The sequence below is a fragment of the Bison bison genome, unplaced genomic scaffold (genome assembly GCF_000754665.1).
Source record: "Bison bison bison isolate TAMUID 2011002044 unplaced genomic scaffold, Bison_UMD1.0 scf7180017864297, whole genome shotgun sequence".
Classification (NCBI taxonomy): Eukaryota; Metazoa; Chordata; class Mammalia; order Artiodactyla; family Bovidae; genus Bison; species Bison bison.
In genome coordinates, this window is record NW_011494869.1 from 2,028,387 (window position 1) to 2,038,504 (window position 10,118).

Consider the following 10,118-nt stretch of genomic DNA (forward strand, 5'->3'; position numbering starts at 1 on the left):
CCTGGGATAAAGCCACTTGATCATGGTGTATGATCTTTTTAATGTGTTGTTGGATTCTGATTGCTAGAATTTTGTTAAGGATTTTTGCATCTATGTTCATCAGTGATATTGGCCTGTAGTTTTCTTTTTTTGTGGGATCTTTGTCAGGTTTTGGTATTAGGGTGATGGTGGCCTCATAGAATGAGTTTGGAAGTTTACCTTCCTCTGCAATTTTCTGGAAGAGTTTGAGCAGGATAGGTGTTAGCTCTTCTCTAAATTTTTGGTAGAATTCAGCTGTGAAGCCGTCTGGACTAAGGGGAAAGTTCATAGCAATACAGGCACACCTCAAGAAACAAGAAAAAAGTCAAATAAATAACCTAACTCTACACCTAAAGCAACTAGAAAAGGAAGAAATGAAGAACCCCAGGGTTAGTAGAAGGAAAGAAATCTTAAAAGTTAGAGCAGAAATAAATGCAAAAGAAACAAAAGAGACCATAGCAAAAATCAACAAAACCAAAAGCTGGTTCTTTGAAAGGATAAATAAAATTGACAAACCATTAGCCAGACTCATCAAGAAACAAAGGGAGAAAAATCAAATCAACAAAATTAGAAACGAAAATGGAGAGATCACAACAGACAACACAGAAATACAAAGGATCATAAGAGACTACTATCAACAATTATATGCCAATAAAATGGACAACGTGGAAGAAATGGACAAATTCTTAGAAAAGTACAACTTTCCAAAACTGGACCAGGAAGAAATAGAAAATCTTAACAGACCCATCACAAGCACGGAAATTGAAACTGTAATCAAAAATCTTCCAGCAAACAAAAGCCATGTCCAGTTCTAACTGTTGCTTCCTGACTTGCACACAGATTTCTCAAGAGGCAGGTTGGGTGGTCTGGTATTCCCATCTCTTTCAGAATTTTCCACAGTTTATTGTGATCCACACAGTCAAAGGCTTTGGCATAGTCAATAAAGCAGAAATAGATGTTCTTTTGGAACTCTTTTGCTTTTTCGATGATCCAGCAGATATTGGCAATTTGATCTCTGGTTCCTCTGCCTTTTCTAAAACCAGTTTGAACATCTGGAAGTTGACAGTTCACGTATTGCTGAAGCCTGGCTTGGAGAATTTTGAGCATTACTTTACTAACATGTGAGATGAGTGCAACTGTGCAGTAGTTTGAGCATTCTTTGGCATTGCCTTTCTTTGGGATTGGAAAGAAAACTGACCTTTTCCAGTCTTGTGGCCACTGCAGAGTTTTCCAAATTTGCTGGCCTCTTGAGTGCAGCGCTTTCACAACATCATCTTTTAGGATTTGAAATCACTCAACTGGAATTCCATCCCCTTCACTAGCTTTGTTCATAGTGATGCTTTCTAAGGCCCACTTGACTTCACATTCCAGGATGTCTGGCTCTAGGTGAGTGATCACACCATTGTGATTATCTTGGTCATGAAGATCTTTTTTGTACAGTTCTTCTGTGTATTCTTGCCATCTCTTCTTAATATCTTCTGCTTCTGTTAGGTCCATACCCTTCCTGTCCTTTATTGAGCTCATCTTTGCATAAAATGTTCCCTTGGTATCTAACTTTCTTGAAGAGATCTCTAGTCTTTCCCATTCTATTGTTTTCCTCTATCTCTTTTCACTGATCACTGAGGAAGGCTTTCTTATCTCTGCTTGCTATAGCCATACTTTAAATATTTTAGATAGCAACCAATAGTACTATTACCTCTTACCTACTTTATGGTAATTACAATATCCTAATATCATCAATACCAGCAGACCCTGTGATGCCAAATCTAGATCTTTATCTGTAATCAAGTAAATGCCAAGTCTCCACCACTAGTCCATAACTGATACCTCTTCAAGAATGGGCCTTAGTGCCCATAAGGGGCTGATATGATCAACTTCAGCTACCCTATTGTACTACCCAGCCCTACTACAATCCCTGCAGACCTTGCTTAACTCCACACAATATATATGTCATCCTGAAATAATTTAAGAAGTCCTCCAGTGTCTGGTTGGCTTCTGTAACAGTTCTTTTCTCTCTTGCATCTGGAACTACCGATGTACACCTCTATTAGTCTTTCATCCCTGAGCCGGTAACATGCTTTATTTTATCTCTCTCATCAAAGCCCTACCTGCATAGTTGGGGTAATAATTACAGAGCTTCAAATAAATAATTCTCCAATGAACCATGTTTCTTTGTGGTAGGAGGCCAATCTACCTGGAGAAATACATGATACCTGGTATTGGAGTCATGAAGACTCTAGTTCCAATTCTGGAATTTGAAAATATTATCACAAGATAATTTTGAAAGATTGCTACAAAACTGTTCCTAACTTTGGTCAGTGCAGAATCCAGAAGCACAGAAAAGTAGCTTAAATTCACTGACCCAAGTGTTATGAAAATCAAACAGCCTTAGATTTCCTGTTGGCAAGAAAAAAGGGTATGCTATTATTAACCTTTCTTGTCATAACAGACAGAAGATTAAGGAATCTGTCTCCAAACTCAAAGAAAAGGCTTCTTGGGTTTTGAAGGTAAGTAAATTCTCAGATCTCAGACTTGGGTAGTCTTGGGTCATGGCTCTGTAGCATCTTCTAGCCTCTCACATCACAAGAGTCTAGCTTCTGTATCGCTTCTTATTGTGCATCTGTCACAGTTACCCTTCACGGTTACCCTTCAAGTTGTAGGTCACTTTTATTTTCCTTCAAAGGAGTCTATCATTCTAATATGCCCTACAGATTTGTAAACATCTCTCTAGCCATTTTCACATTCTACATGAAGAGACATTCAACTTCATTTATATAAACCTTCTTATGGTATGTGCCTTACCCATTATAACATAGGTCAGGGTACAGGCATTGTATAAATACATGTGCTCTGAATTTTCAAAAACTTTTACAACACCCACATGTTAAAGCAATTTATAAAGGCATTACGATTTTTCTTAAGAAATATTTTTCCCCAAGTTAGATGGGCCAACTTGAAATGAAGCAAAAGAATTAAAAGTCAAAATGGAAAACAATAGAACAAAATGGAAATAATTAAGGAATAAAGATTCAGACTTCGGAGAAGGCAATGGCACCCCACTCCAGTACTCTTGCCTGGAAAATCCCATGGATGGAGAAGCTGGGAAGGCTGGAGTCCATGGGGTCACTGAGGCTCAGACACGAGTGAGCGACTTCCCTTTCACTTTTCACTATCATGCATTGGAGAAGGAAATGGCAACCCACTTCAGTGTTCTTGCCTGGAGAATCCCAGGGATGGGGGAGCCTGGTGGGCTGCTGTCTATGGGGTCGCACAGAGTCGAACACGACTGAAGTGATTTAGCGGTAGCAGCAGGGTTTCTCAATTTTAAAAAATTATTACCTCCTAAAAAGAACCATTGTGATAAACTAATTTTATATCATCAAATCAGTTAATTAAATACGATTTTAATTAGACTCAATTCTCTCTAACAAGAGAAATAAATACCAAGGAAAAAGATTCGGTTGGGTAGGGTGGACCTTTGGACACAAACCATTGTTATATCTAAGTTTTCTCAACCCCCAGGAATCAATTTTTGCTTCTCTAGGTGCAACTGTCAACACCCAAGTTGACAAAATATGATTTAGATAGATCTCAATTGAAGTACTAATTCTGCTATTGCTGTGTGACCTTTGGGAGTTATTTAACTGTTCCAGTGCTCAGGTCTTCTATCTTTAAAATGGGAACCTTAAAGAGTGCCTCCCCCTAGGATTGCTAAAGCGTTTAAATGTCATATTTCATATTATTACTTAGCAGCAATTGGAGTACAAGAAAGAACCAATTAATAAGTAAATTTGCTTCCACTGTTGTTATCATTTCTATTATTGGGGAAGTTCAGATGGGAGAAAACGACTCAGGGAAGCAAGTGAGTAAAAAGTCGATACAACAATAAAGAAGAGTCTTCAGTTTGAAGTGATAAAACACCTGACTTAAACCACCATTGAGTTCACTTTAAACTTGAGAGCATCTCTGTTAACAGGCTGTGTGGCCAAAGTGGCAAGTCAAAATCTGCATAAAAACAGAGTGTTCAGAATGTTCAGATAGTGGAGTGAAACATAAAGCATTCTGTTGTTCTGTTGCAGGAACTGGGGTGGACACCCATGGCCTGACAACTAGTGTCCAGCACATAGCTAAAATGTTCACCTAAAAACTAGGAAATGGCACCAAAGTGCTAGAGAGGAAAAACAATTCTAGAACCTCTTAGCTATTGCCTACACAAAATGGTAAGAGAAATTCTTTGTAAACCTTCTCCCTCCCACGTAGAGGGAAAAGGAATTTTTCTCAATATCTAATTTAAAATGGAAAAGTACTCACCAAAGGAAACATCACCAAAATGCAGAGCAGGAACATTAAAATGGAAGGTAGGTCCAATGACACAGCCTCTGAAAGTAAGAATATACACTGAGGGAATGGAAAGAGAATCCGGTGACTTCAAGGTAACAATCAAGAAGTGGGCAGACAGTGAGCACTGAAAACCATAATTTGGCATTTAATCAATTACCACATCATCTAGGACTCACAGAAACTGTGAGATAATGGTCAATCACAATGGTTCTTAAAATTCCTTTACAACTCTCAAACCTTTGGGTTTTAGCAAATGATGCTATGGTTAACTTATCACCATATTCCTACCAGTGATGAGGCAGAGAAGATACATCACTGAACTAATGGCACAAAATGTTAATGTGGATGAGAAACACAACATGAAAAGTTATTAACTCAGACAAGAAAAAATTATAGGTCTAATCCAGGTATAGACATCAAAGACTATCAATGATACCAATATTCCTTGGCCCACACTTTTATAAACCTGTTTTAATCCAGTTCCTAGCACCAACTAGCTGTGATCTTGGTCAATCACTTTGCCTCTGCAGGTCTCAGTTTTTTCCCTAACATATAAAAGAGAAGATGGGAATAGGTGGGCTTTAAGGAATCTTTAGCTGTTGATTTTCTGTTTCCCTCTCATGCAAGGCTCTTGCAGTGATGATCTTGGAGTGATGCTCTAGCTTAAAATAAATAATAGAGATTCCATAGCTTCTAGCTGACTTCAGGTGTGGTAGATAGTATAATGGTCCCCAAAGATGTCTATGTGCTAACAACCCCCAAAATCTATGAATATATTAGGTTACATGGCAAAGAATAATTAAGGTAGCAGAAGGAATTGAAGTTGCTAATTAACTGAACTTAAAATAAGGAAATTGGGCTTACCAGGTGATGCTATTGGTAAAGAACCTGCCTACCAATGTAAGAGATATAAGAGATGTAAGAGATGAAGGTTTAATCCCTAGGTTGGGAAGATCCCCCGGAGGAGGGCATGGCAATCCACTCCAGTATTCTTGCATGAAGAACCCCATGCAAGCCTGGAGGGCTACAATCCATAGGGTTGCAGAGAGCTGGACACGACATAAGTGACTTAGCAGGCATGCATGCCAGATACGGACATTAGCCGGAATTATCTAGTTGGGTTCAATGTAATCACTAGGGTCTTTAAAATCAGAACATGGAGGCAGAAGACAAGGTAGGAGTGAGGCAATGTGAGAAGGACTCAGCCAGCTTTTGCTAGGTTTGAAGATGGAGGAGGGAGACCATGAGCTGAAGACTGTGGGCGGCATCAAGAAGCCGAACAAGGTTAGGAAACTAATGCTCCCCAAGAGCTACCATAAACAAACACAGCCCTGACCAATTCTTTGATTTTAGCTCAGTAAGACCATACTTAAAATAATATGTGTGTATTGCTTTAAGCTGAGTTTGTGGTAATTTGTTACAGCAGCAATAGAAAACTAATATATCAGGTACTTCCTTATTCTTGCCTTTTTCCGTGGTCCATGTCCCTAAAATCTCTAGACCAAAGGTAAGAACTGAACTATTTCCCCATTTGTGTGCCAGGCTTTCAAAAGTTATAGACACACAAATACCAGAAATCCCACCAAGCCTGAGTCTTCTAACCCACCCAGATCCAGATGCTGGTGATGTAGGTGTGTCATGCCATGCTGAACGCACTTGGTGCCCCTGTGATACTTCCGGCTGCTAGAAATCTGACTGTAATATGTTGAGAGGCTCCTGCAAGCCTGGGAGGAGAGATGACAACAAAGACTCAGTACAGGAAGTTTCAATTCTAAAAGCCTTTCCCAGGACCATCTGTTCTATTTCATGCTAATAATCCAAAGTGGTTTCAAAAGGAGCGGCTGGTACTCAGGAGGAATTAGGATCTAGCTGAGAATGAAGTCAAATGAGCCTACAGATTAGATACTTGTAAAAAAAAGTTTGGGGGAGGCCAAAGTAACAAATAGATCAAAAGTGTCTGCGGTGCACAAAAGCATAAAGAAATAGGAAAGAAGATCACAAAACTGCACAATGCAGTCGTTTAATCAGTGAAGCAGAAAAAATCGCATTTGTTCAAAGGCACATATAACTAAGGGAACGGCAGCTGAATACCAACTGGGCTTAGACGCTGTCACATCCATTCAAACAGGGATTCTGAATATTAGGACAGTCTCTGCCAAGATGGTCCCCAACACCAATGCAGTGGTCTGTTAAGATTAGAATTTTAAAGACTAAGAAATAAAGTGATTGAATTATTATGATGTTACGTAAAACAGACTAAATGAAAAATATGCTACAGTTAAACTTCATAAAGTCACATATGTAAAAATAGGAGAGTACAAAATTGCTTATAGGTAATTTTAAAAAACCACTTCAATTGTACAGTGTTGTTTATCCAACCACTTTAAGTACTGTGTCATGCAGCCAGAGAAATAAACAGAAATAGAAAAAAAATTCAGCAATAGTTTTGATAACTTTCAATGTATACTAGCTAAAATTATGTGGTTTTGAGGAAAGAAGATTACCTGACAGTAAAAGAACAAGAAATAAAATTTCAGAATCCACAATATAAACTTTATAGAGACTTCCTGGGCTATAAGGCCCAAGAGAGTATCCCTGGCAAAGTCATAAGTAAAATGAGTATTACTGTGTGGAACTGAAAATAAATAATAAATTATACATGTATTTCAACCTTTATCATTAGACATTTATTTGTGACACCAGATATTTACCAAGTTTTCAAAATTACTGTTTGTGGTATGACATGCTAGAACAATTCTGGACATATGCAATTTACACAAGAATATTTCTCTTAGCAATTTGTAATTAGTTTTAGGATGAAATAAACATTCTTTCCACAGCCAGATTTTCCTTTCCTTTGCAAGAAACAAGGAGTGAACATTCAAAAAAAAAAAAAAAAAGAAGCATGGGAGCTGGTATGAATGGTAAGGTCCAGAGTCTTAAGAGACCTAACCTTCACAGAATACCTGGAGTATTAACTAGTCCAATCTTATTTGTAAGAAGGTTCCAAGAAGATTTCTAAACTGTTATTCACAGTGGAAAACCCAAGTACATCCTGATCTATTCAGACATTGCTGCTGCTACTGAGTCGCTTCAGTCGTGTCCGACTCTTAGCGACCCCATGGACTGCAGCCCACCAGGCTCCCCCGTCCCTGGGATTCTCCAGGCAAGAACACTGGAGTGGGTTGCCATTTCCTTCTCCAATGCATGAAAGTGAAAAGTGAAAGTGAAGTCACTCAGTCGTGTCTGACTCTTAGCGACCCCATGGACTGCAGCCCACCAGGCTCCTCCATCCATGGGATTTTCCAGGCAAGAGTGCTGGAGTGGGTGCCACTGCCTTCTAGTGACATGTGACAGTACATAGTGCATGCTTGGGATCTTTAGAAGAGAGGAGAGATTTAAAAAATTCACTCATGAAATGACAGAACTATTATTCAATATTACAGGCTCTTGGACATTAAAAAAAAAAATAACAGCCTCATTCAAATATAATTCCTATGCTATAAATTCACCCATTTAACAGGTACCATGTTGCAGCAGGTACATCCTTCTTTCTTTTCTCATTCCTTTTTATGGTCTCAATAACATTCCATTGTGTGAATAGACCATCTTTTATTTATCCATTCATCAGCTGGGAGACACTTGGATTATTTTCACCTTTTGGCTACTAAGAATAATGCAGTGTTAAACATTCATGTGCAAGTTTTTGTGTGGATTTCAATTTTCATTTTTCTTGGGTAGGTATCTAGGAATGGCTTGCTAGATTATAAGGTAATTCAAAGTTTACCTCTTTGAAAATCTGTCAGACTGCTCCAAAGTGGCTGCAAATTTTACATTCCCACCATCAGTGTATGAGGCTTCTTATTTCTCTACATTCTCTACAACACTTGCTGTTTTCTATTTTTAAGTTATAACCATCCACACAGGTATGAAGTTGTATCTCAATGTGGTTTCTATTTGCATCTCCTTGATGATTAATGATGTTGAGAGTCTATTCATATGGTATTAGTTATTTGCATATCTTTTTTAGAGAAAAGTCTGCTCAGATGGTTTGCCCATTTTTAACTGGGTTGTCTGTTGGTTATTGAGTGTTCTGTATATACCTTAGGTAGACGCCCCTTTTCAGATATATGATTTACAAATATTTTTTTCCCATTTTGTAGTTTGCTTTTTTCATTTCTTAATAGTGTCCTTTGAAGCACAAAATTTAAAAATTCTGATAAAGTCGAATTTACTTACTTTTCCTTTGATTGCTTATACTTAGATGTCATATTTAAGAAATCTTTGCCTAATCTCAAAGTCATGTATATTTGCACCTATGTTTTATTTTTAAAGTTTTATAGTTTTAGTTGTTACATTTAGGGCTTTGGTCTATGTGTGTGTTAGTCGCTTAGTCATGTCCGACTCTTTTGTGACTCCATAGACTGTACCCCACCAGGCTCCTCTGTCCATGGGATTATCTGAGTAAGAATACTGGGGTGGGTTGCCATGCCCTTCTCCAGGGCATCTTCTTGACCCAGGGATTGAACCCAGGTCTCCTGCATTTCAGGTGGATTCTGTACCGTCTGAGCCACCAGGGAAGTGCATATTAATTCTGTATATGGTGTGAGATGGAGGGGGGTTCCATGGAGCTTTATTGTTTTGAATGTAGATATCCAGATGCTCTAGCATCATTTGTTGAAAATACTATCCTTTTTCCCATTGAATTTTCTTGATACTCTTGATAAAAAAAAAACTGACCATAACCATATGAATTTATTTTTGGAATCTCAATTCTGTGCCATTGATCAACATGTCTATCTTAATACTAGTATAACACATTCTTGATTACTGCATCAAAACTGTAGTATGTTTTGAAATGGGATATAGAAGTTCTCCAAATTTAGGGTATTTGTAAAAAATTATTTTGGCTATTCTGGATTTCTTGCCTTTCCATATAAACTTTAATATTAGCTCATCGATTATGCAAAAAGGACAGCTGGAATTTTGATAGAATCATGTTGAATCTATACATCACTTTGTGAAATTGTGCCATCATAGGTTAATATTAAGTCTTCTAATCTATGTCACTTATTTAGGTCTTCTTTTAAATTCATTTCCGATGAGGTTTTGTAGTTTTCAATGTGAAAGTCTACACATTTTTTTGTTACATTTATTCCCAACTAAACAGTTAGAACTGGACATGGAACAACAGACTGGTTCCAAATAGAAAAAGGAGTACGTCAAGGCTGTATATTCTCACCCTGCTTATTTAACTTCTATGCAGAGTACATCATGAGAAACGCTGGGCTGGAAGAAGCACAAGCTGGAATCAAGATTGGAATCAAGAAATATCAATAACGTCAGATATGCAGATGACACCACCCTTATGGCAAAAAGTGAAGAGGAACTAAAAAGCCTCTTGATGAAAGTGAAAGAAGAGAGTGAAAAAGTTGGCTTAAAGCTCAACATTTAGAAAACTAAGCTCATGGTATCCGGTCCCATCACTTCATGGGAAATAATGGGGAAACAGTGGAAACAGTGGCAGACTTTATTTTTTGGGGCTCCAAAATCACTGCAGATGGTGACTGCAGTCATGAAATTAAAAGACACTTACTGCTTGGAAGGAAAGTTATGACCAACCTAGATAGCATATTCAAAAGCAGAGACATTCAGTTCAGTTCAGTTGCTCAGTTGTGTCCGACTCTTTGCGACCCCATGAATCGCAGCACGCCAGGCCTCCCTGTCCATCACAAACTCCCAGAGTTCACTCAGACTCA

At 38.2% G+C, this 10,118-nt stretch overlaps 1 protein-coding gene across 1 annotated transcript in view; it reads right to left on the reverse strand.

The window, feature by feature from the left end:
* Window positions 1-10,118, reverse strand: part of HYDIN (HYDIN, axonemal central pair apparatus protein) — a 474,307-nt gene that overhangs the window by 196,744 nt on the left and 267,445 nt on the right. Inside the window, 1 exon segment of the mRNA XM_010850902.1 lies at window positions 4,330-4,397. Coding sequence (XP_010849204.1) covers window positions 4,330-4,397 — 68 coding nt within the window.